This window comes from Globicephala melas, chromosome 5 (genome assembly GCF_963455315.2).
Source record: "Globicephala melas chromosome 5, mGloMel1.2, whole genome shotgun sequence".
Classification (NCBI taxonomy): Eukaryota; Metazoa; Chordata; class Mammalia; order Artiodactyla; family Delphinidae; genus Globicephala; species Globicephala melas.
Genome location: NC_083318.1, coordinates 68,605,082 through 68,632,086, shown reverse-complemented (window position 1 = coordinate 68,632,086; position 27,005 = coordinate 68,605,082). Strand labels below are relative to the sequence as shown.

Genomic DNA, 27,005 nt, shown 5'->3' with positions numbered 1-27,005 from the left:
AGATCTTAATAATAGAAAGTGACTTAAAGTTAAAAAATACAATAATGGGGCTTCCCTGGTGGCGCAGTGGTTGAGAGTCCACCTGCCAATGCAGGGGACGCGGGTTCATGCCCCGGTCCGGGAGGATCCCACGTGCCGCGGAGCGGCTGGGCCCGTAAGCCATGGCCGCTGAGCCTGCGCGTCTGGAGCCTGTGCTCCGCAGCAGGAGAGGCCGCAACAGTGAGAGGCCCGCATACCGCAAAAAAAAAAAAAAAAAAAAAAAAAAAAAAAAAAAAAATATATATATATATATATATAAAAAATAATATAAAATGAATAATTCTATAACTAACTTCTTATTGAAATGTCTATAAATACTGAACATCTGTTTTTTAAGTAACACTTAAAAACGTCAACTATTTATCTCATATCACCTCACTGAGACATGTACATCACTAGCGTGATAGTAGTAAGAACTCATCTCCAAATATACAGCTTTACCAGTGTGAGCATTTGACAAATGATCTAATTTGTGTGGGATGATTTACCATGGATCCAGATGTTGTATGCCGAACAATCACAACTCATGGACTCAGATAATCATACAATGTTGTCTTCTATTCTCCCACTAAGTGCATTCAGTAATGTCAGTTTTTCTACTGATTGAAAGGGAACTATGGCAGAATGCTTGTATTTATTGGTTACTCTTAGATTTTTTCTCAAATTACAGTTTATTTTCAAAAATAAAACTGTCCAGTCTCAGTTATATTTCTATATAATAGCAACAAAAAATTAGAAAACTCAGGTAAAAACATCACAATAAGATCAATAGGCATTAAATAACTACTAAATTCAGCAAACTTTGTGATGACATATACTCTAAACTATTTAACATTACTGAGAGAAATTTATGCAACCTATTTTAATCAGACATAAACCACACTGATGAACTCAAGGTTAAACTGTGCATTTTCTATAACCTACTCTTTAGATTCAGTGCAATTCCAGATAAAAGTACTATCGAAATTGACTATAAAGTTGATAAAGAAATTGATTATAAAAGTTCACACAGAAATGCAAAAAGCCAAGAAATGAGACAATATGAACAGGAAAGTTGGAGAATTTATTACAAAACATCAATAATTAAGGCAATGGGAACAAATAGAGAGGGGACAAATAGAGTATAGATAGATAGACAAATGCAACAGATTGTAGAGTGCAGAAAGAGACCTACACATATATGTGTGATAGATTTATAACAAAGGTACCACTGAAATGCAGTGAGAAAATGTTCTTTTCAACAAAAAGTTCTGGATTTAGCGAAGTGCCAAATTACAGATAAAAAGTATACCTTGACCCCGCCTCATGTCATACACAAATATGAATCCCAGGTATGTTATAGATCTAAATATACAAGTAAAATCATTAAACTCTTAAGAGATAACACAGGGAAAATGTCTTCATGAACTTCAAGTAGGCAAATATTTCTTAAACCAGATATAAAAATCAATAATCATATAATGTAAAAGCTGATTAATTGAACACCATTAAAATCAAAAACTGTTGTGCATTAAAAGATTCCTTTAAATAGTGAAAATATTCACAGAATGTGAGAAGATATAGCAATACATATACCTTAAAAATAACTCATATCCAAAACACATAGTGTTTTCCTATAAATCAGTGAAAGAAAGGATAAACTCTCCTGACTTTCCAAGAAAAATCGAGCAAAATATTTCAGCAGCTACTTTACAAAAGAGAATATACAAATGTCCTATAAGAATACCAAAAGATGCTCAGTCTCTTTAGTCAGAGGAAAATAAAAATTAAAGGGACAATGAGATAATCCTCCAACTACAACTACAAGAATCTTACTCATTAGGAACGGCTACAAAGGGAAATAACACTGGTAATATCAAATGACAGTGGGATGTATACAACTGCAACTCCCAAGCATTGTAATTGTGATTTCTAATTGTTAGAATCCTTTTGGAAAACTATTTGGCAGGGTTTACCAAATGTAAATATATGAATATCCAGTAACCCATCCATTCCACCTCTAGTCATTCTACTACTAACTAAAAGTAACGTGCAAATTGTGTATCAAAAGACTCTTCATTGGGGCTTCCCTGGTGGCGCAGTGGTTGAGAGTCCGCCTGCTGATGCAGGGGACACGGGTTTGTGCCCCGGTCTGGGAAGATCCCACATGCCGCGGAGCGGCTGGGCCCGTGAGCCATGGCCGCTAGGCCTGCGCATCCGGAGCCTGTGCTCCACAACGGGAGAGGCCACAACAGTGAGAGGCCCGCGTACCGCAAAAAAAGATTCTTCATATCAACATAATTTACAGTAGCCAAAAACTGAAAACATTTCACTTGGCAATTAATAATTATTATAAATAATTATTACATATATGTATTAATATATTAATATTACAAAATATATAGAGTAGAATGTTCAGTAATACAACATGTCAATGGGTGAGAAACAACTTACTGCTACAAGCAATAAAAATAATGAATGGCACTAAGGTAACATTAGGTAAAATAGGGACTTCCCTGGCAGTCCAGTGGTTAAGATTCCACGCTTCCAATTCAGGGGGCGCCGGTTAGATCCCTGGTCGGGGAACTAAGATCCTACATACCACGCAAGCAAATTTTTTTTTAATTTTTTAAAAATTAAAGAAATTATACTACATGCCACACAGCCAAAAAATAATTTTTTTAATTAAAAAAATAGGTAAAATAATCAGTTACAAGTAAGTATATGCAATTTTACTACATTTATATAGGTTTCAAAAATGGCTTTAAATAAACTAATGTGGGCGAAGTCAGAAAGATAGATTCTTTGAGGAGGGTACATGGCAAAGAAGTATGGAATTCCTTACATATTTGCATAGTTATAATAGTTCTTTTCTCTAACTACCTTTTCCTGCTAGTTCTACTATATCTGTCATTTATAGATCTATTTCTCTACTTATTGCTTCCTGGTTTTGAGTCACATTTTCTTCTTCTTGACCTGCAAAGGAATTTTTGATTGGATATTAACATTGCAAATGCTATATTTTTACTGTCTGTATTTATGTCTTCCTTTAAAAAACATAATGATTTGTTTTGACAGAGAATTGAGTTATATACTGAGTACTTTAATCATTTAGAGCTTCATTTTTAAAATTTGCTGGGGTGGGTTTAAAAGAACCTTTACTTCAGACATAGTTCACTCCCACTACTAACTCATGACTCTTCTGGGCTCTCTAGGAATGATATGAGTGATCTCTGAGGATGTTCCATTCTGTCTGGTCAGGGATGATGTTCCATTCTGTCTGGTCAGGGATGGAACATCTTCTCACCTTGTGAGGAGTTCTGAGAATTTTCAGTTATAATTCTCTGATTTTTCTTTCTTTGTCTATATGTGGGAGTGTCATACTTCTCATGTGTCATCTGGTAGTTAGCAAACACTCAACAGTACACAAGTGTGAATCTCTGAAGTTCTTTTTCTACACAGATCCCTTATGCCCAGAACACTATGCTCAAATTTCCAAGCACTTCAGCTTCCCTATTACTGCTAATTCCTCAACTCAGTAAACCTTTCTTTCTTTTTAAAACATTTTTATTGGAGTATAATTGCTTTACAATGTTGTCTTAGTTTCTGCTGTATAACAAAGTGAATCAGATAGATGTGTACATATATCCCCATATCCCCTCCCACTTGTGTCTCCCTCCCACCCTCCCTATCCCACCCCTCTAGGAGGTCACACAGCACCAAGCTGATCTCCCTGTGCTATGCAGCTGTTTCCCACTAGCTATCTATTTTACATTCGGTAGTGTATATTTGTCCATGCCACTTGCTCACTCTTTTGATACCTCGTTGTGGTTTTGATTTGCATTTCTCTAATGATTAGTGATGTTGAGCATCCTTTCATGTGTGTGTTAGCATGTATATCTTCTTTGGAGAAATGTCAGTTTAGCTCCTCTGCCCATTTTTCGACTGGGTTGTTGGTTTTTTTCATATTGAGCTGCATGAGCTGCTTGTGTATTTTGCAAATTAATTCTTTATCAGTTGCTTCATTTGCAAATATTTTCTCCCATTCTGAGGGTTGTCTTTTCATCTTGTTTATGGTTTCCTTTGCTGTGCAAAAGCTTTTAAGTTTCATTAGGTCCCATCTATTTTTGTTTTTATTTCCATTTCTCTAGGAGGTGGGTCAAAAAGGATCTTACTGTGATTTATGTCAAAGAGTATTCTACCTATGTTTTCCTCTAAGAGTTTTATAGTCTACAGTTGCTCCCAAAGTCCACCACCTCAATTTTAGGTTGATTCATTGTCTATTCAGGTATTCCACAGATGTAGGGTACCTCAAGTTGACTGTGGGGATTTAATCTCTCCTCCTGAGGCTGCAAGGAGAAATTTCCCTTTCTCTTCTTTGTTTGCACAGCTCCTGGCGTTCAGCTTTGGTTTTGGCCCCACCTCTGCATGGGTTGCCCTCAGGTTTCTGTTCCTGCCCAGACAGGACGTGGTTAAAGCAGAGGCTGATTAGGGGGCTCTGGCTCACTCCGGTTGGGTGGAGGGAGGGGTACAGAATGTGGGGCGAGCTTGCGTTTGTAGAGGCCAGCGTGATGTTGCAACAGCCTGAGGTGCACTGTGTGTTCTCCCAGGGAAGTTGTCCCCGGATCACAGGACCCTGGCAGTGGTGAGCTGCACAGGTTCCCAGGGGCAGATGTGAATCATGTGGATAGTGACCTGTGCTTGCACACAGGATTCTTGGTGGCTGCAGCAGACGCATTAGCATTTCATGCCCGTCTCTGGTGTCCAAGTTGATAGCTGCGCTCATGCCCGTCTCTGGAGCTCATTTAGGCGGTGCTCTGCCTTCTGTGGGCAGAGAAGGAATCCCCTCTCCTCGTGCACCCCAAAACAATGGTCTGTTGCCCCTTAGGCAGGTCCAGAGTTCTTCCTGGACTCCTCCTGGCTACCTGTGGTGTACTAGCCCCCTTCAGGCTGTGTTCATGCAGCCAACCCCAGTCCTCTACCTGGGATCTGACCTCCGAAGCCCGAGCCTCAGCTCCCAGCACCCACCTACCCCGGTGGGTAAGCAGACAAGCCTCTCAGGCTGGTGAGTGCTGGTCGGCACTATCCTCTATGCGGGAATCTCTCCACTTTGCTCTCTGCACCCCTGTTGCTGTGCTCTCGTCTGTGGCTCCAAGGCTTCCCCCCCCCAGCCCACCCCTGATTTCCACCAGTGAAGGTGCTTCCTGGAGTGTAGAAACTTTTCCTCCTTCACATCTCCCTCCCAGAGGTGCAGGTCCTGTCCCTATTCTTTTGTCTCTGTTTTTTCTTTGTTCTTTTGCTCTACCCAGGTACGTGGGCAGTTTCTTGCCTTTTGGGAAGTCTGAGGTCTTCTGCCAGTGTTCAGTAGGGGTTCTTTAGGAGTTGTTCCATAGGAGTTGTGCCACATGTATATGTATTTTTGATGTATTTGTGGGGAGGAAAGTGACCTCCACGTCTTACTCCCCCGCCATCTTGAAGGTCCCCTCAGTAAAGCTTTCTTGTTCAGCTTGAGATTCCCCTCTTTGCACTGTGCCCTGGAAAATGCCGTAAAGATGAAAGCCAGGATAATTACAGGTCTTATCCCATTGTCTCTCTTCTCTCAGGGATCACAGCCCTGTATTGCCTGTTGTCCAATGTCTGAAGAGAGTTATATTACACATTTTGTTTGTTTGTTTGCCAGTTGTATTGCAGGACGTCAAATCTGGTCGTAGTTAAGCCATCATGTTCACTAGCAGAAGGCCTCACATTTATTAATAGATTTTAAAAATTGTTTAAAATTGTTTTTATGTATTAAATAGTTTTTGTTTTTTGATTTATTTGTGAAAATCAGATATCTAGTTGACTCCTATTTAATATACCTCAAATAACTGGCTTTAAAGTACTTAGATACTCAAAATTTGTGACTATCTGCCCTTTGCTTCATATCATTCCTTATAAGGCTGGTAGGCTCTTTATTCATTAATCCTCTTATATACTCCTCATGGAAGAGAGAGTCCAAACTCAATTTGTTAAAGATTTAAAACTGTTCTAACTATAAAGTGATAAATAATAAAATAACTTATATAAAATTTACTTAAAGACAAAGGTAAATAATATTTTCAAAGTAGCATGGCATAATTTTTTTTTTTTTGTTGTTTTGTTTTTTTTTTTTTTGCGGTACGTGGGCCTCTCACTGCTGTGGCCTCTCCCGTCGCTCCGGACGCGCAGGTCCAGCGGCCATGGCTCACGGGCCCAGCCGCTCCGCGGCATGTGGGATCTTCCCGGACCGGGGCACGAACCCGTGTCCCCTGCATCGGCAGGCGGACTCTCAACCACTGCGCCACCAGGGAAGCCCGCATGGCATAATTTAATACACACAAACCAAGGCTTGAATCTCAGCTGTTATTATTAGCTTTGTGTCCCTTTCCAAGTTTTAGTCCTTTATGAACCACAATGTTCTCCTCTCTAAAATGGAATTAGTAATCCTTCACTTAATGGGATTAAAAGAAATAAAGTATGTACTTCATAAACAGTCAATATTATGATAACACCATTATTTCTTTTTACTGTTATTTCTATTTTTATTGCAAGTTTCCTGAAAGCTATGTTACCTGATTTCTAAATACAAAGGAAGAGAACAAACCTACAAAATGAATTTTTAAATTGAATTTTTGGTATTGTGTAGATACCACAATAATCAGGGACTTTAAATATATTACTTTTTTTGTTATTAATACCTCTATAGGCCAACACATCAAATTTAAAGACAGTTATGTGTAGCAGTGTAGTTTCTGAACTATTTCATGTGTCTTGTGTCTCTGATCCAACCACTAATATGTGTCTTGAGCATAACAAGCAAGAACACTGATACTGTAATACTATATTCAGAGAAATCAACTTTATTGGTAATGTGTATGTTATCGAAAAGATGAGTAAGATGAATTATATTGTGAGATGAAGGACCTTGTTTTTAAGGTCCCTGCAAAAATGTAGAAGCAGCTACTTTATCATCCTGACACTTTCTGTTAATGCTAACATGGTTCAATAAATTAAAACATTCTCTAGTGGGCTACACATACACTATGTTAATGCAGGTATATAAGCATAATCACAAAAGACACAAACTGTGTCAAACTTGCCTGATATATGCAAGGATGATTTTATGTACTATTTAATTCTAACTGGCATTGCAGTATATGTTAATTGGATGATTCATTTTAATATAGGAAGACACAGTGAAATTAGAATTCATTAAATGAAAGATATAAACAGAAAGTCCTTAGTGATCTGCTGAAATCAAATATAAGAAAAATCTCAAGAGATTCAGTAATCATAGAGAGTGATTTGGGGATATACGAAAGGTATTTTCCATTTCAAAGATAGTATGTGTCTTAAACCCTACATAATAAAGTTTTCAATTTTGTTGTAATAATTATTATAAGATTCTTGGCCTGATTGCTAGATATAAAGGGCTAATTTGCCTCTGAAACATTTGTTTCTAATTATCAGCATTGGAGAGAATGAATTACCTTTTTTCTTTTTCTTAATGAATGTTAAGCGTGTTCTTATACGAACTAAAGGACATTACATTGTCTCATTTCAATCAGGTGAAACATGACCCAAAGCTTTACAAAAAAAAAGAAAAGAAAAGGAATGTTAGAATGGGTATTAAAAAATGACACAAAACAACAAGTGTTGGTGAGCATGTAGAGAAAAGAAAACCCTTGTGCACTATTGGTGGAAATGTAAATTGGTTCAGCCACTATGGAAAACAATATGGAGTTTCCTCAAAAAAATTTAAAATAGAACTACCAAACAATCCAGCAACCCCACTTCTGGATATATATCCAAAGGAAATAAAAACAGGTTATTGAAGAGATATATGCATTTCCATATTTATTGCAGAATTATTCACAATAACAAAGCTATAGAAACAACCTAAGTACCCATTAATGAATGGATGGATAAACAAGACATGGCATTGGGAATTCACTGGTGGTCTAGTGGTTAGGACTCGGTGCTTTCACTGTTGTGGGCCCTGGTTCAATCCCTGGTTGGGGAACTAAGATCCCACAAGCTGCACAGCACAGCAAAAAAAAAAAAAAAGTGAGAGAAGTCAGACAGAGAAAGACAAATACTATATGGTATTACTGGCATGTGTAATCTAAAAAAAAAACTCCTAAAAACAGTAAAATTGTAGTTGCCAGGGGATGAAGAGTGGGAGAATAGAAGAAATGGTGTTTAGGGGAAAAACTTGCAATTAGTAGATAAATAGTCCTTGAGATCTAATGCACAGTACAGCAACTATAGGTAAAAATATAGTTGACCCTTGAACAATGTGGGGTTTAATCTGCATATAAATTATAGTTAGTCCTCTTTATCCACGGTTCCTCCACATTCTCAGATTCAACCAATCACTACCAAGCAGTACTGCAGCATTTACTATTGAAAAATATTCACATATAAGTGGACTCCTGCAATTTAAACCTGTGTTGTTCAAGGGTCAACTGTACTGTATTATAAACTTCAAACTTACTAAGAAACTAGATCTTAATTATTCCCACAACAAAAAATGAAATGATAGTTACGTAATGTGACAGAGACGCTACCTAACACTACAATAGAAATCATACTGCAACATATAAATATATCAAATCAACATGTTGTACACCTTAAATTTGCATAATGTTATATGTCAGATATATTTCAATAATCAAAAAATAATAATTTGTGAAGTTTCTTTTTTTTTTTTTTTTTTTTTTTGCGGTACATGGGCATCTCACTGCTGTGGCCTCTCCCGTTGCGGAGCACAGGCTCCGGACATGCAGGCTCAGCAGCCATGGCTCACGGGCCCAGCCACTCCGTGGCACGTGGGATCCTCCCGGACCAGGGCACGAACCCGTGTCTCCTGCACTGGCAGGCGGACCCCCAACCACTGCACCACCAGGGAAGCCCCAAAGATTCTTTTTTATAGTCCTAATTTTTCTATCGAATTTCTATTTTAAGTAGCATTTAAACAATAACTAACTTATTTCTAATTTTATTAATTATAACATTCCCAATGTATTTTTAATTATGCTAGCTTGAGAGATTTCCTTTTTCCTGTATTTGTTTTTTCTTCACAGTACATAGGTATGCTCATCAAAAATATGTAAGAGTACTTGTGATGCTCAAATAATATCTCATAATTTAAGTATCTGTAATTTCAACATGCAACTTCCCATTAGTTTTTACTTGTATGATTTAATTATTTCAAATTCTAAATATTAGATCTAGTTACAGGTAAAGTAAAACTAAAGATCACTCTGTATTGAGGAAATTACTAGTAATATTCACAATCATTTTGGATATAAGGATTATACTGTTTAGATACCCATTAAGCCACATTTTTCAAATATTCAGATTTTAATGCATACTACTTGAGCTGACACAACTATATCGTTTTGTAGTAAACTAATAGAATATTTATAAACAATCTATACATTATATTTGGTGCTGGGGGAAAATGACTCTCATTACTTTTACTAGAAATTCAGTCTGTTGCTGATATTGAATATATAGCAGTATTAACTTTTAAAATAAATAATAATTTAATGACAGAAGTTTGCTTCCTTTAGGTAAGAGGCTCCATCCAACAGATGAATCATATGACATAAAAACAGACTGAGTAGACAATAAGTGATTACCTTGACTGTTAATTTGACTAGGACTCATCAGTCTATCTCTCTTTAGAAATGAAATGAGAATTGGGGTATTTCTTAGACACAAAGAGGAATGCAGTCTAAGATGAATCAAACCCATTGCAAATACATGCACATGGACTCTGTAATTAATCACTGGAAAGTGAAAAAGTTATGCCTTAAAAGGGAAAATGGCATTTTTTTTAGGTCACGTGAGCTATTAGCATGATTAGGTGCAAATGCAAATTGAAGCAATAATTTTATATAGAGGCAATATAAAGATGTAGTTTTTAATATTTTAATATTGATGAAAGCCAAACATATCTTACATTTGGTGCCAAAATAAATGTTCCAGACAGAGGTGTAAGATGTGAATTTCCTATGTGTTTGCTAACTTATTAATTCATAGAATTTATATGCTAATCTGTCATCTGAATTCATTTATTTGTATTGATAGTACCACAGGATATTTTCCTTTTAATTAAATATGAATGTTTAATGAGACTTATAATATCTTCAAAAATTTTAAACTCTGAAGCACCTTTGAAATAAAACTGCCAAGCATTTGGATGTTACCAGCTGAGCACATGGTAATACAATTAAAAACAGCAAAAATTAGTGTTGCAATGAACACTGGGGTGCATGTATTTTTTGGAATTATGATTTTCTCTGGGTATATGCCCAGGAGTGGGATTGCTGGGTCATATGGTAGTTCTATTTTTAGTTTTTTAAGGAACCTCCACACTGTTCTCCATAATGGCTGTATCAATTTACATTCCCACCAACAGTGTAAGAGGGTTCCCTTTTCTCCACACCCTCTCCAGCATTTACTGTTTGTTGATTTTTTTGATGATGGCCATTCTGACCTGTGTGAGGTGATACCTCACTGTAATTTTGACTCGCATTTCTCTAATAATTAGTGATGTTGAGCATCTTTTCATGTGCCTCTTGGCCATCTGTATGTCTTCTTTGGAGAAATGTCTATTTAAGTCTTCCACCCATTTTTTGATTGGGTTGTTTGTTTTTTTGATATTGCCAAAATATCTCAGAATTAGAGCTTTCTGAATGTGGGAGTTTGGAACAACGTAATTCAATTGAAGAGACCTAGGGATAATAGCTAAATAAGAAATACAAGAAAACTCATGTTTTTCAGTATACATCAAATTTAAATATTGGTTTTAAAAAGTTTTGCATCATTGTAATATCATGCACAAACAAAAGTGATTTTCAGAGTCGTTCAGGTTAGAATACACAGAAAGCTTAGACTCGTACTGCATTACTAAATCTGTGTGCTCCTGTCTAGACTTTCACTCCTTTCCCCCTCATAACACTAGTAATATCATGGTCACCATTTAATTTGTAATCATCATTATTAATCTCAGTATGCCTTTTATCTGTTTATATCCATCCCAAAATATAACTGCGTGGCTCCCAAGGCATTTCTAAGCCTCTGAATTCTAACTCCCTATAATCCCATGGAGAATAAGGAAACTCTGTGCACCAAATCTCTATCTTTATTTTTCTCCGTATTACCTAAAAGCATCTAAAATAGAATATATTTTACTTTTTTGAAAATTTATTTTCTGTTTTCACTCAGTAGAATATAAACTCAGTGGAGGCAGTTTCTATCTGTATTGTCCACTGCTATATACCACCACCTAGAATAGTATATAACCTATAACAGGTGCTCAATAAACATGGGTTAAATGAATAGATGAATCCTGAAGAAAAAATATATTTGCACAGATTAATCCTAATCATTAAACATATATTTTCAACTTAGTGTTTTCCCCCCCAGAAAGAAAACCTGAAATATGCCTCTGTCATAGTCAGTTTATATCACAGACTGGGTGGCTTATAAACAACAGAAATTTATTTCTCACAGTTCTGGAAGCTAGGAAGTCCAAGATCAAAGCATCAGTCCATTCTGTGTATGGTGAGAGCTCACTTCCTGGTTCACAGACAAAGCCTTCTCGCTGTGCCCTCACAGGGTGGAAGGGGCCAGGGAGCTCCTGAGCCTCTTTTATAAGGGCACTAATCACATTCCTGAGGGCTCTACCCTCACGCCCTAATCATCTCCCACCTCCTAATGCCATCAATTTATGGATTAAATTTCAGTATATGAATTTTGGGGGTACAGAAACATTCAGACTATAGCATCTTACAAATGATCAGTAGTATCATATAGATTAAGCCAAATTAAAGAGAAAAATGATTACAAGGAAAGCAAATAATTTCCAATATCTCTGAAAGGAGAGGGGGAGGAAAGGAGAATTGAGTACAAGAGCCTCAAAACACCTTGCAACTCCACAGTGGATTTCTTAACTGACGAGAAATGGTGAGTCCTTGTACTACTGTAGTACTCACTCATTGACGAGGACTTTCTGGGATGCACAAGGCCTAAGCTGGCAAGCTGAGGTAGACCCTTAAGGCAATCACAGCTGGAGACCGTGGTTTCAATCCCAGCTGGTTTTCTCTTTACCAGCATCGCAAGGCACACCTCTATGGCTGTCATATATTACAAATTTTAGTTGAGGGGCTACATCTTTGGGTGGAATATGGGGAATAATTTTCTTCTAGGGCAAGATGACACAATAAGCCTTGCATGGCAACAGTACCATCCTAACAGATGTATGTCAAATGACTGTATTTGAAGAGAGCAATGAGAAACAAATTCTGAGGCCTAGAAAGCCTATCATATGTGGAAATCATATGTCCCAAACCAAGGTTGGGCTTTAGCTAACACACACACACTCTCAAAGTTAAAAAGATTAAAAGAACTAAGCCTGGAAACTATTCACGGGGTCATCCAAACAGTATGTAATTGGACTCTCCTTGAGGTAAAATTTTAAAAAGACTTTTTTCCCCCAATAATGCATTCATTTCTTTATTTTTGTTTCTTTGTTGTTGTTGTCGTTGTTGTTGTTGTTTGGGGGGGGGAGAGGGTGGGAGGGTTAGTCTTCAACTCATCCTGAAAAAAATATACAGATTTTCCAGAATGAGATCAAAATGATTAGGCAAAGAGGTATAGAGATGCAGCCACCTATATTGGTCCAGTATAGGAGTTGTGATGGGGGAACTAACAGAGGGGTAGAAACAGTAATGACTATGGATGGTCTTCCATTTGGGCCATGCTCCTACAGGTAATTATCACATGAACTATACTTCCACAGTGCTGAGGAACTAACATGAAAATTAGCTAAATAAAACAGACTAAATTACATCTCTGTCTGTCAGGTTAAAACGTGTATTAGTGTACTATTGTTGCAGTAACAAATTACCACAAATTTAGTGGACTAAAACAACACAAATTTATTATCTCACAGATTTTGTAGGTCAGAAGTTAGGGTGGAGTGGGGTTTCATAAGGCTGAATCAAGGTGTTGACAGGGCTGCCTTCCTTAATGGAGGCTCTGGAGAAGAGTCTGCTTCCAAAGTCATTCAAGTTGTTGACAGATTCCATTTCCCTGTGATTGTAGGACTGAGGTCCCCGTTTCCTCCCTGGTTGTCAGTCAGAGATTTGTCATTGCTCCTAAATGCTATCTGTGGTCTTTCTCACGCTTTCCATGTGGCCTCCAATAAGACTGGATCAAGCTGCTCTTATGCTTTCAATATCTCTGATATTCATCTTGCTACATCTGACTCCAGTTTAGAAAGTTATCTGCCTTTAGGGACTCACGTGATTAGACTGGACCCAGTGAGATAATCCAAAATAATCTCCCTATATTAAGGTCCATAACCTTAATGACAATTGTAAAATTCCTTCTGCCATATAAATGTAAGATATCCATAAATTCTAGGGATTTTGGTATAGACACCTTTGTAAGTCTATTCTGATATACACATACAGCAAATTTCCTAAGTATACTTTTAAAAACAAAATGAAATTACCCAAATTACTCAAATCAAATTTGAGTGCATGTAAAATATTTACATATGTATATATACATATATTCATATAAATTCATATGCACATGTATTCCCCCAAATGTCTAAATCATTGATGCCAAGACACATTTTTCCATCTACTTCCTAATTGCTTCAACCCTACATTTCATTTAAGTGTGTGGAAAAACTCAAAACATATTTTAAGAATTCAAACATCTTTGAATGAATGATTTTGATTTAAAAAGTCACCAAAGCGGGCTTCCCTGGTGGCGCAGTGGTTGAGAATCTGCCTGCCAATGCAGGGGACATGGGTTCAAGCCCTGGTCTGGGAAGATCCCACATGCCGCAGAGCAACTAGGCCCGTGAGCCACAACTACTGAGCCTGGGCGTCTGAGGCCTGTGCCCCGCAACAAGAGAGGCCACAACAGTGGAAGGCCCGCGCACCACGATGAAGAGTGGCCCCCGCTTGCCACAACTAGAGAAAGCCCTCACATGAAACAAAGGCCCAACACAGCCAAAAATAAATAAATAAATAAATAAATAATCCTTCCCTCTACTTTAGGAAAAAAAAAGTCACCAAAGCAATCTCATTAACGAAATTACAATATCTACATTTAATTCTGTACCTGTTCCTCAACATAGACAATAATTCTTCCCTTTTCTATTGAAGGATATATTTGCTGGCTCTGAATTATGGTTACATCTTATGGCTTAAATCCAGGGAAACAATACTGTTTTAAAATAGACTGCATTACCTTGCATTTCTCTGCGGGAAATTCTGGGAAGAAAAAAAATGATTTTAACTACTCTACCACTGCCTACATCAAAATAGAATTATAATTATGCTGCAGGTAGCAAACTGCTCAAGGTATCTGCAGCATACAGATAAAGTGGTTCATTGGCCATCCATTTCCCAGGGGGTTTAGCTTAATCTACAGAGTATGTATAATGCATATTAATCCAAATGGCCCTGAACTCCAGCCATTTGGAGAAAGCACACAATCTTCCTTTAAGAATAGGTTTTGTAATACAATTTTTTCCTGGTTCTAATCATTAGCACTGGGTACTTTTAAACCTACCTGGAAGCCCACATTGTTACTCTAAAATACTTATCCAGAATTTTCACCATTCTGAGATCACCCTACAATAAAGGGAGTAATGATGTCCTGCGTGTGTGCCATGTCAGATGTTCAAAGTATCACATCATAGCTAAAAATATGTAAATTCCCAGTCAGCATAATTATATCAGGTAGGTAGCTCAAGTTAAGTAGAAAATTCCCACAGTATGAGATGCTATATCTTTCTTTAAAAAAACACGGTGTCAAAAAAAAAGAAGTATAGCTTGACCATTCCTACAATAATATTTATGGTCTACATACCAAACTTCCACATATATTTTAAGATACTACGACATTATGCCAGATGGGCTTGTTCATTTGCTCTGTTTATTACACGCCATATATAATGGGTTGACAAGTAGCTTGTGGCTTGGAACACAAATAAAATCTAACAACAAGCAAATATAATGCCAACTATCATTTATAAATCAATGCTAGCTCTAATTCATTGATATTTACAGATTGGCAAAATATTCTTCAGACTTCTGATTACGCCTATGTATTTAAGGTAAAATATCTACAAAAGTTCCATAATTCCCAATGTTATTTTTAATACTTAAAGTTAACATTTCTTGAATTAAGCTATATAGCAAAATAAAATAAAGTCAGCATCAAATTAAATATATGTTATCTGGAAGAGAATTCTAAATAAAAATAACTTACAACAGACTTCTCTGTAAGTCTCACATACTATTTTATGATATATAGTCAAAGTAAGACCAAATGATTTGAGTTAGTTATGGGAAAAATTATTTTTTTACATCAGCCTTGAAAATTATATTAAAAAACATAAAGTTTTTATATAATTCAAAAAGTATCAATGGATGCCACCAATATACACAAAGGGTACTTTTGGCTAATATTAGCCATTCCCATTTCCTACTCAAGGATCTTGTATTAGGAGGGAAACATTACATTAATTAAAGTTTTTTTTTTTTTCGGTACGCGGGCCTCTCACTGTTGTGGCCTCTCCCTTTGCGGAGCACAGACTCTGGACGCGCAGGCTCAGTGGCCATGGCTCACGGGCCCAGCCGCTCATGGCATGTGGGATCTTCCCGGACCGGGGCATGAACCCGTGTCCCCTGCATCGGCAGGCAGACTCTCAACCACTGCGCCGCCAGGGAAGCCCTAATTAAAGTTTTTAATAAATATATGCCATTAATAAATGAATGCAAAATTTCAAATAGGTAAATGTTAAAAGGAAATTAAGAAAAATTATTGCTTTTTTAATTTGACTTGAGACGACACTCTTATTAAACGCATCTTATTACTTTTATTCCTGTACTTACAGGCTTATATTTTTGACTGGTATAAATCTTTACACAGAAAATTAATGAAACACAAAAAGCTTTATCTAAGCTATTTTTTTCTCTCTTAAATTAAAAAAATAATCTACAGTGGTCTTACTTTAATAAATTTTAAAAGGATTTAATTTCTATAAATAATTTAAATATATTCTATAATACACAGATTTTTAAATTTTTTAACTTAATTCTTATTTTTGTTCTGATTTAATTTGAAAACTGAAACAAAACTTAGTTTTATGAATAATTCCAGGAAAACAATGTTACATATGAACTAACTAAGCATCTGCCCTGATGCACAATTTTTACTTTCATACTTCTTAAATAATGTGAAGGAAATCTCTCCAAAGTAGTCAGTGAGAATTTTTACAGCTGGCATCTTTGCTGCATAATTTGAGGGTTTGCCAGATGTTTGAGTGACAGTGAATGGGCCTGCTATATCTCCATCTAAAAGGTAACATTCTAATTGAAAATTAAATGTTATTACCCCTAATCATTAAATGTTCACCATTTAAAACTTAACTGGCTTGGGCTTCCCTGGTGGCGCAGTGGTTTAGAGTCCGCCTGCCGATGCAGCGGACACGGGTTCGTGCCCCGGTCCGGGAAGATCCCACATGCCGCGGCGCAGGGCCCTTGAGCCATGCCGCTGAGCCTGCGCGTCCAGAGTCTGTGCTGCGCAACGGGAGAGGCCACAACAGTGAGAGGCCCGCATACCGCAAAAAAAAAAAAAAAAAAACAAAAAAAACTTAACTGGCTCAAATTTCTAGAACAGGCATTCTCAATGGATTTTGTTCAGGACAAAATTCCAAAAACTAGAATTTTTGTGAACACAATGGAAGGGCTTCAATCTCAAAAACACTAAACAATCAGTAATAACTGTGTTGAAATCATTATTTTCTGGTATGTTTCATGGTTTCTATAAACAGTGACAATGCTTTCTTTGTTCATTTGACCATCCTTCAACCCTGTCACTAAAGTTTAAGGTTTGAGCTCCGATCCTTTTCTACTGGATTCCAGGGAGGAAGTTTTTAAATTTGTTTTTTAAACTCTTGCCTCTTAATATTAGTAAGGAACATAAAATCTAGACAAATTCTTGGCAGACATATCCATAGCATTACATATAGTTAGTTGAGACAAAAATACATTTTGAATACTTATTAATATTTGGCATCTATGAAAGATTTTAATGCACAATTATCTAGGACACAGTGCCTGATATTGTTGCACCAGAAACACCAATGACCAGCAAACACTGAGTACACATCAGAATGGTAGCTTTTAATAACCTCCTTTTTATGCTTTATACAAGTGTGATTCTTATCTTTAAACATTATCTTAGGATACATAATGAAGGATATTATCTTTCCGATACCTTTTATTTCCTTAAAAGTTATGCTCGAAGTGTTTATGGGTGTTAATCTATGATTACTTTTTCAGAATATTTATATAATTTGAAGTGTTTCACAGGATTTTCTAATTTTAAATTATAACTTTTATATATTACTGTATCTTTCCATTGTTGGACAATTACAAAATTGGACCTGCACTAATGTTAGAGAAGATTTGGTTTTAAGTTTAGTGCATAACTTATAACTTTTCTCCCCTATCTTTTTCTAATTGCACAATTAACCTATCATTGTATAATATTATATATATTATATATACATATATGGATGACATATACATATATATTAGTGATATATACATACATATAAAGGTATTTGTTATAAGGATTTAACTCACATGGTTACAGAGACTGAAAAGTCTAAAGATCTGCAGATGCAAGCTGAAGATCCAGGAGAGACCACAGTATAGTTCCAGTTAGAGTTCAAAGGCCTGAGTACCATGAGAACCAAAGCTGTACATTCTCATCTGAGTTCAAAGACCAATGTCCCAGCTCAAAGACAGGCAGAAAGAGTGAATTATTCTTTACTCCAACTTTTGGTTCTAGTCAGGCCTTCAGTGGACTGCATGAGGCCTACCCACACTGAGGATGGCAATTTGCTTTACTCGGTCAAATGATTTGAATGTTAATTTCATCCAGACACACCAAAAATAATGTTTAACTAAATATCTGGGCATGCCATGGCCCAGTCAGGTTGATACATAAAATTAACCATCACACTTGGATTCATAAATATTGGAAAATTATTTGACTATGTGGCCAAGAGCATGGAAGAGGTAACGTTGGAATATTGAGTTCAAGGACATCTGGGGAAGAAACATGTAATTGAACCAATAGGAGTTGACATAAAGGTTAGGATCTTTGTCTCACGTATTAATGACTGCCAGAGAACATCCGCTGTAGAAAAGATGTGATTGGAAACCCCAAGACAACAAACTGAAAATTACTAGGAGAAACTCCTTAAGCTAGTATAAAAGGCAGGATAAGTTATTTTAATATTAAAACCCAACAACTTTTATTTATACAAACAATGGGTAGAAGAGAGCAAAAGGAAACTCCAGTTAAAATAGCAACGAGAAGTTAAAATGTCTAGGGATAAAACCAAAAAGAAATGTGTAATGTTTTTAAAAGTAAAATTTTAATGAACTCAAAAAGAACTCTGAATAATTGAACAAATGGGTAAGTTACTGCCTCTAGAGGGGGATTTTATGATTTATGCAATTACTGGCACCAATTCTTTAGCCTTCATTGAATTCCTATCCATGCCATGGCCTCATCATGAATGTAAGGTTCCATTCCACATTGTGATTGGCCTAGTGACTTACTTGGACCACATCTTTCTCTTCCCCTCTAGGAACACTATGATAGGAACATATTCTGGTTAGACACCAGTTTAAGAAGAATGAGCTTTCTCTTCTTTTAGAGGGGCAAAATGCCTCCTAAAAAACATTAAGTACCAAATAAGAATAATAATATCAGAGTACTAATAACTAAGTCCAACAAAAATACTCATTTAAAAAAATTGTGTATGTGGCCTTTGGCACAGAACTGGGTATGCTCAGACACATAAAACCCTGCAAAGTTTCAGAGAGAATTTTATAAGCACAGCACTTTCAATCTAGACCCCAAAACAACAAATGCTTGGCCTGGGCCCCAAAATTTCAACTGTCAGGAATTAGGGGATGGTGGGAGCCACCAGACACAGACACAGACACAGACACAGACACAGACACACACACACACACACACACACCCTGATGCATTCTTTATAAGTGGCCGTGTAAGATGATAGAAAAGGAAATTTTCCATGATGTCAAGCCAAGAGCCTTAAAAATATGGATCTGGGAAATCATCCCAGGATTTAGAATTGAATACCTAAGCAAATAATATCCACTACCCAAGAGTCTGGGTACCTGGTAACACTTGCCTAGTGTTTCAAAATTAATATAGAGTAATGACTGTTATAAGTCTTTAACTGTTCCTTTGTAAAATGAGAGTGTGTATTGTGTGTGTATTCTTTCCCTGTACACCATTTTATATAGGGTATGTGTAATACAGATAATTTTTTTTAGTTCATAGGTCTATGGACCAAGAGAAATTGCATTCTACCCAATGAGACTCACAATATCTTAGATTTCTAACTTGATGCCATAATTAGATGAGACATATGGTAATTATGGAATGGAGATGAGTGTGTTTTACATGCAGGAATGACATGAATAATTGAAACCAAGGAGGCAGACTGTGGTGTATTGAATGTTTTGATCCAATATTCAATTATTCCTGCATTCACACAATGGCCTCAAAGTGGTCATAGTGTGCTTCCCTATCTGACTTCTAGCTTGACTATGACTTGCTTTGGCTAATGTCATATATCTGGAAGTGACAGTATGCTAGTTCCAATGCTAGAAATTAAGTGATCTTACATGTTTCCATTTGCTTTACTTCATGCCACTGCCCATGAATAGAATATCACGGTGTATTGGTCTGTTTGGGCTTCTGTAACAGAATACCATAGGCTAGGTGGCTTATAAATAACAGAAACTTGTATCTCACTGTTCTGCAGGGTGGAAAATTCAAGATCAAGCCACTAGCAGATTGAATGTCTGGTGAAAGTTCCCATCCTAATTCTTAGATAGCCATCTACTTGCTACACCCTCACATGGTGGAAGGGGTGAGGGGGCTTTCTGGGCCTCTTTTGTAAGGGCACTAATCTCAATCATGAGGGATCCACACTCATGGCCTAATTACCTCCTAATACCATCACCTGGGGGTTAGGATTACAACATCTGAATTTCGGAGAGACAGAAACATTTAGACCATAGCACCTGGTAATACTGTTATCTAAGGAGAATGAGGAGAGTTGCCCCAAACAACCCATAGTTGATTTCCATGAGAAGTGTAGTGCCACACAAGGCAAGCCCAGTCTGAAATCATTAAACAAGAATCCTGAGACTACATGATTTTCATTTTAAACAAACGAGAATAGAGGAGAATTGTCATATAGCACTTTCATGACAGTCTTTCAAAGAGAATGTCATAAAGATTCAGGTCCTTCTTATTTACTTTCCAAAATGAACGTGATCCTAAAATAATACAAACTTTAAGAAAATGGAATTAGACAATCCATGCTAATATTCATCTAGGAAAAAATGAGCAAACAACTACCTTAGGGAGTTCTTCAAAAGAAGAGCAAAATATTTAGATGGACTAGCCCAAATATATCCAATTAAAGTAGTAATTAAAAGTGTGCAAGGTACCACACAAATAGGCAGACAGATCCATAGAACATAATAAAAAAGAGGCTAATGAAAATATACATAAAAATTAAGGATATAATTAAGGAAATATCTCAAATCATTAAAACAGTTTTTTTTTTAAAGCAAGAAATCATCTGAAACAGTAGTTCATATGACCTCTCTGAACATACCACATGCAACCCATAAACTGCAGTCTGTTTAGCATTGTACTTCTCTTTGTTCTCCCTTCTTTCTTTCCTCAGTCCCTTTTGTCCTTCACTTCTATTGATACTTCCCTGGAGCTATAAGCTTTCCCTTAATAAAGTATTAGCACTTTATATTTTTGCCTCAGGTTCTATTTTCTAGCAATCTAAGTTAAGCTACGGGTCAATGACCAGATGGTCATGGCAGCCACACTGGGGCCAGTTTCTTGCTGGCTACAACGAGAGCCTTTCCAAAACCAAGCTTTGCCCACGGACCCAAGAAGATCAAGAACAAGCTCTGAGTGCACGAGGACCCCAAGGACACACTGCTGTAAGAATTCCAGGAAATCACCCACCTGAAATCTCATCCGGAGAAGATTCTGGAAAAGTGGCTCTGGAGGAAGAGCAGCAGCATAAAGAGCTATAGCATAAAAAGCAGCAGCATAAAAAGCAGCATGTCAGCCCTGGTGGGATACCATGAAGGACCAGTAATCAAGGTCTGGGAGGCCAAAGAGCAGGATAACAATAACAACAACTACCACCTACCCAGCCTCCTGGAACTAGCCTTGGATAAAAACATGGATAATTACCTGCAGGTGCAGAAGTAGTAGAGGATGACTGCAGCCTGGTGAGTGAGGAGAAGCAGAAGCTGCTGGAGATGAAGGAGAAGATGCTGGAAGACCTACGGCAGGAACAGCAGGCCACAGAGCTGCTTGCAGCCAAGTACAAGGCCATGGAGAGCAAGCTTCTCCATTGGGGCAAGAACGTCATGGATCACACCAAACAGCAGCAGAAGATACTGAAACTGAAGAGTGGGGAGACTGCCAAGCAGAAATGCCAGGAGCAGGAAATACAGCAGGAGGTGATGATCTGAGATGAAGAGATCATGTAGTTCTGGGGCAGAAGTCAAACCCAAGCAACTCGAGAAGCTCCATGCCAAGCAGCAGGCAGTGAAGGCGGAGATTCAGGACCAGTATGATGAGTACATCTGCATGTAGCAGGACCTGCAGAAGGCACAGAATGAGGAGACCTGAGAACTCAAGTTCAAGTACCTAATCATCAAGAACTTCATCTCCCCTGAGGAGAAGGACAAGATCATAAACCAGGTTTTTCTGGACTGTGAGGAGGAGCAGTAGAAGGTCCAGCCACTTGTGCCAGCTGGGTTTAATAACAGCCAAAAGAAGCAGTAGCCCATGTCTTCAGTGGACTACAAGAGGCCTATCAGCTGGCACACTCAGTTACCATGGCAATGGGGTCCCACCCCAGCCACAGGGCTGAAAGTATAACGTTTTGGAGTTGGATACATCCCCTTCAGATGCGTTTGTGATGGAATCCTCTCATGACTAAGAACAAGAACCCATGCACTATATATGGATAGGCTCAAGCAGCTAAAAGAGCTTTCTGGAAATAACATCCAGGTCTAAAGTCTGAAAGTCCAGGTCCTGGTGCCAAAGTCCTCAGTGGCCTCCATCCTCCACCACACATACCTCACTGGCCTCTGCTACTCTGCACCCTGCGACAGTGCTAGACCAAAATGACAATCTGCAGTCAGGCTGCCCATCCGACAGACTCCTGGGGTGGGGCAGCCAACCCTAGATCATCTCATCACCTGCTTGGTGTATATGTGCATGTATGTGTGCATATGGGTGAGAGGGTGAAAATCTGGCAGACCATGACTCCATCTGTTCTTCTTAGCCCCCTTTATTTCATTAATGTTTTATTTGTGGAGCTCAGTGTGGGAAGAGATGTCCTTGCCTGAGCTTTCTGGGCCTTCCATGGTCACTGCATAGCCTCCTTTTCTTCTGACATTAGACACCCCCAGTGATACCTTAAGCTTCTCCCCACCATCTGCCCCTAGAAGGGAAGGTGGCTAGTGCCTAGGAAGAAAGTAGTTTTTCAAACTGGTTTACTCCATAATCTCCATATCCTTCAGATTGACAGTGAGCATCTCCTAAGCACTTTCTGGGACTAGAGAAAAATCTAGGTGTCTACTGAGGACAAGAGACATCTTGACAGGGTTGGGCCTGTGCTCCCAACAGAAAGAACTTCACTCTCAACTTTCCTGGCATCAGACAACCTCTTTCAGCTTCTTAGGAACCATTTCAAGGATTTAAATGACCTTACCACAGAGCCCATGCTTGGCAAGAACTCATAGCTTCCCAAATTCTGCTTTCTGCTCACCTTTCCAACCCATGGGTGGAAATTGTGCACCATCCAGTTGCTGCCTCCTTGGGACCTGGAAATGGAATAGCAATGGAGACAATGTGGACAATCATAAAGGGAAGTCCCTCCTCCAGGTCCCTTTGTTTCTATCCTCTCCAGGAAGTAACTTTGGTCAACAAATGATCAAGCCAACTCCCCATGTTTGAGATGTTGCTCCTTTCTGCTTTGATCACTTTCCCTGCAGCTTCCTGGATCCCACTTCACAGTGGGATGGATCAAAATCATTTTCCCCCTGGCTAAACATAGGTATTGAAACCTGTTGCTTTCCCCCCCTCATTTAGTACAGGAGACTGAGACCCAGGCACAATCTACAACTTTGCTTATCACCCGTTTCTGAATCACATTTGATGGGCATCATTTTGTTGAAAACTGACCCTTTCTTCAGCATTGTGCAAACTGATCCCTAGGTAAGTACTCCTCACCTTCTTTTGTGACATCCCAAGATGTCTCCACGTATCTCAGGTGATAAGCAAATTTCTACCAAAAAGGGAGGGGGGGAGGGTAACCCAGAACACAGCTGGAGGGGCACAAGCACGGCTGTGCTCATGGCTTAGGGACACAAGTTCCAACTTGATGTTGATGTAGGGGTGGGTGGTGACCATGAGGGCAACATCCATGTGGAACAATAGTGTAAGGTCCCTATCTGCCTTCTACAGGGACTCAGAGTAGCAGGTGTCCCTGTGCTGACACTGAACCTCAAGTAGGCTGAGGGTCAGGTGGGTGGCCTGGACTTAACACATTGGACATGGGCTCCTATAATCGTCTACCCAACCCGAGTTTGCATCTCTGTTTCCAGTGCTCCGAGGGGTCCCAGAGAGACGGTCCAGGAGAGGAAGACAGGCAGGGTGCCATGGAGGGCAGAGGGAGTGTTCCTTTTGCCCACCATGGTTTAAGGCATTCCTCTGAGGCGGCCTGTCCTTCAGAACAGTCTGCATTCTGTGCCAGGACTGGCACTAGAGTGGTGGCTAGAGGCTGGGCAGGTGGGCAAGAAGAGGGAGACGCAGGGTCCCCCAGCTTAGGGATCTGCCCTGAGAGCACAAATATCTGCTTCGAACTGACCATCCATTGACCCTTGGGGCAGACATTCAACTCCACCTTCAGTGGCCTGGGGCCGTGTCCCCAGTGTGTTCTCGGAAACTCCGGGAGTGCCATTCTATGTTCCTAGTAAGGCAGCAGGAGTGGGGGGGGGGAAGCCTCCTTACCGACCCCTGGAACACGTCCATCCCTGAGAAAGTGGGGTTCAACACCGCTCTCACCTTCGTGGGTATGTGTACTGTGCTCTTTGCTCATGGTGTTTTTTGCGACTGTCGCTGTTGTTTTACAAGTTTACTTTGACCCCTGAAGTGAAGAAACTTGTTTTCATTGTTGTTGACTTCATGAAGTTCTCCTCCTTCTTTCTCATTACAGAAGGAAAAGACACGGAATCCCGAGAGGAAGGGAGAGCCCCTCCCCACGGCGGTAACAAGGCGGGGAGGGTCCTCAGGCCTCGGGCCCACGGGATGAGGGGCGGGGAGCGCGGAGCTCGCAGAAGAGGCTGACGGAGGTTGCGCTGCCACAGAAAATCGGCCCCAGCGGCCTGGCAGCCCAAGCGGGCGGCGCTCTGGGCGAGCTGGGGGCGCTGACGGTGGTGCTGCTGAGGTCGGAGCGGCTGTAGTCGAAAAGGGAGAGAGAGGGTGCGGGTCCCGCCAGGGCTGAAAGCCGTGCGGCTGCGCGCGAGCTTCCTCTGGAGGTCCTCGGCTGCGCCCGACGAGCTTCCCACAGGTGGGCCTCGCAACTTCTCGCGCGTGCGCAGTGAGGCGGTGCTGCGCCAGCTCGCCGGAGGCGCGGAATTCGAACTTCAGCAAGCCGTGCTGCCAGCCGCCAGCGAACGGCAGTGTGCCTGTGTGAGTTCCCAGCCCCAAAACTTTCTCGCAGCCTGCGTAGTGGCACTTGTGCTTCCTCTTCGGGCTCCGGCCCCTTCCGTCCCCTTGTAGGAGGCTGGGCTCGCTGCTGCCTGGCGTCTTGCTCAGGCTTCGGCTTCAGCTGGGCTGGCGTTCGGGCTTGTTGCTCGAGGGGCGGGGGAGGGGTGGCGCCTCTGCGTCTGCGCCGCCGCCTTGAGGCGGGTTGCGGGGTGTTGGGGGGGCGCGGAGGGAGGGCAGGGGTCCCACTACTGGACCCCACGCTGCGCTCTGCCGGGGCGCGCACCTGCGCTCGCCGGTTGAAGTACGCCGGGACCCCTGCACCTGGGAAGTGGAAAGCCCTGTCCTTGCCTTCCTGGCCTCCCTGGAAGCGGGACAGCATGGCGGGTCAGCAGCTGGCTGGGCCCTTCTGACCTTGTGCAGCCGAGTGGCTGGGCAAGGACAGGAAAGAACCAGAACAAACTTGTAGTTATAAAATAAATAACTAATGGGGAATGTAACAGTACAGCATGGTGACTTGAGTTAATATTGTATTGTATATTTAAAGTTGCTAAGAGAGTGGATCTTAGAAGTTCTCGTTACAAGGGAAAACCCCAGCTGTTTTGAATTCTTTATCAGGGATGCTTTTGGGATCGGTTACTAGCAGATTATTGCGATCCCCTGTTGGTGTCATGTTTCCATGATTTTTTATGTTTCTTGTACTTCTTGCGGTTGCTGTCCTTCCATTAGAAGTAACAGTCACTTCTAGTCTTTACTGACCGATTTTAGGAAAGAAATACCTTCCCACTGCCTGCTAGGAATTCTTAGGCTTTCTCAGTCCTTCAGTGGATACACCTGCCTCACACTTCTTGCTTCCCCTTGTGGCAGAATTCTTAAGCTTATGTGCCTTCTCTCCATCCTGCAACACACTAGGCAGGTTGCTAGCCTCCCTTTTGCTTTCCCAGTGGTGACGCTAGAGCTCAAATTAGTGGTTGCTTCCTGGCCTGCAGATTGAGACTGATTTTCTGCAGTGCTCACTAGCCATCTGCCAAAGCTTGTTTGCCTCCATCAGGAGTGTGCACAAGGAGCTCGCCACACAGTTTGGGGGGTGTGTGGTGAGTTGCACAGAGCACTAGGGGTGCCCATGGACCAGTTGGGAAGATCCACGGTGAGGCTTCCCCAGTGGCTATTGGGCAGGCTTCTTGATGGAGTCCAAGATGCAGTAAACAGGATCCGGATCCACGTCCCTCTAAGGCCCTCTGAGACTCCTCTCTGCCACTCTCACAGCATCTTCCCTACCCCAAGTAGTGCTGCTCGTGACTCAGTTCTCTGGATGGGGTGAAGAAGAAATGGGCCTCTTGGGCAGCATCTCACTTGGCTAGGGAATCTGAGTACTCATTCATATGCTTTCACTTTCTCCATGTGAGAAATCATGGGCCAAGATGGTCTCTTTTGGCACTAATCTGTGCTGCCTTGAGGGAGGGGTTATGCAGGTAAAGTCAGACTGTCCCTTTTACCCTCTCTAGTGCATCCAAACTCATTTTTTTTTTTTTTCCTCCAACAGTATGCTGGAAGTACGCTACAGGGTTCCTGGACTTCTACAAAGGCACTCTCATCCTTGGGTCTAACTCTGTGTTCTCCAGGGGCTCCCAGACCACGCTGAAGGATGAGAGCCAGTTTACAGGGCACTGCAGGGTCCACAGCCAGGACCAAGGTATGTATGAATATGACCTGAAGCATGGTGGTCAGCAATTTATGATGGTTGATGTGGTCTGGGTCCCAACGACACCGAAGTTCTAAACAAACAAAAAATCGAGCGCATTCTGGATGTCCTGATTTGATTTGTGATTGATTGAACTTTGAATCATAGAAGTGTGATAACACTCATAACCACTGAAATTAATATTTCATGGATCATTAAAATCAAAACAAAACAAATGAAGTTCAAACAATGTTATTTTTTTGCAATAGTTCTATTAGTAATTTGTTAAAAATATAACTAGATTATTTAAAATTAAGAAGTATACTTAATATTGCTTTTGTGTTTTCTACGTGTATAACCATCATTGGTG

The 27,005-nt window shown here is 39.9% G+C and overlaps 1 protein-coding gene and 1 pseudogene across 1 annotated transcript; one reads left to right on the top strand and one right to left on the bottom strand.

The window, feature by feature from the left end:
* Positions 1 to 4,802: 4,802 nt before the first annotated feature.
* Positions 4,803 to 22,429, top strand: LOC115865701 (kinesin-like protein KIF3C; annotated as a pseudogene).
* A 2,106-nt stretch (positions 22,430 to 24,535) lies between these two features.
* Positions 24,536 to 25,336, bottom strand: LOC132597292 (Krueppel-like factor 13). Its single transcript, XM_060298690.1, has one exon. The coding sequence runs from the start codon at positions 25,334 to 25,336 to the stop codon at positions 24,536 to 24,538; it is 801 nt and encodes a 266-aa protein (XP_060154673.1).
* Between the last annotated feature and the right edge of the window lie 1,669 nt (positions 25,337 to 27,005).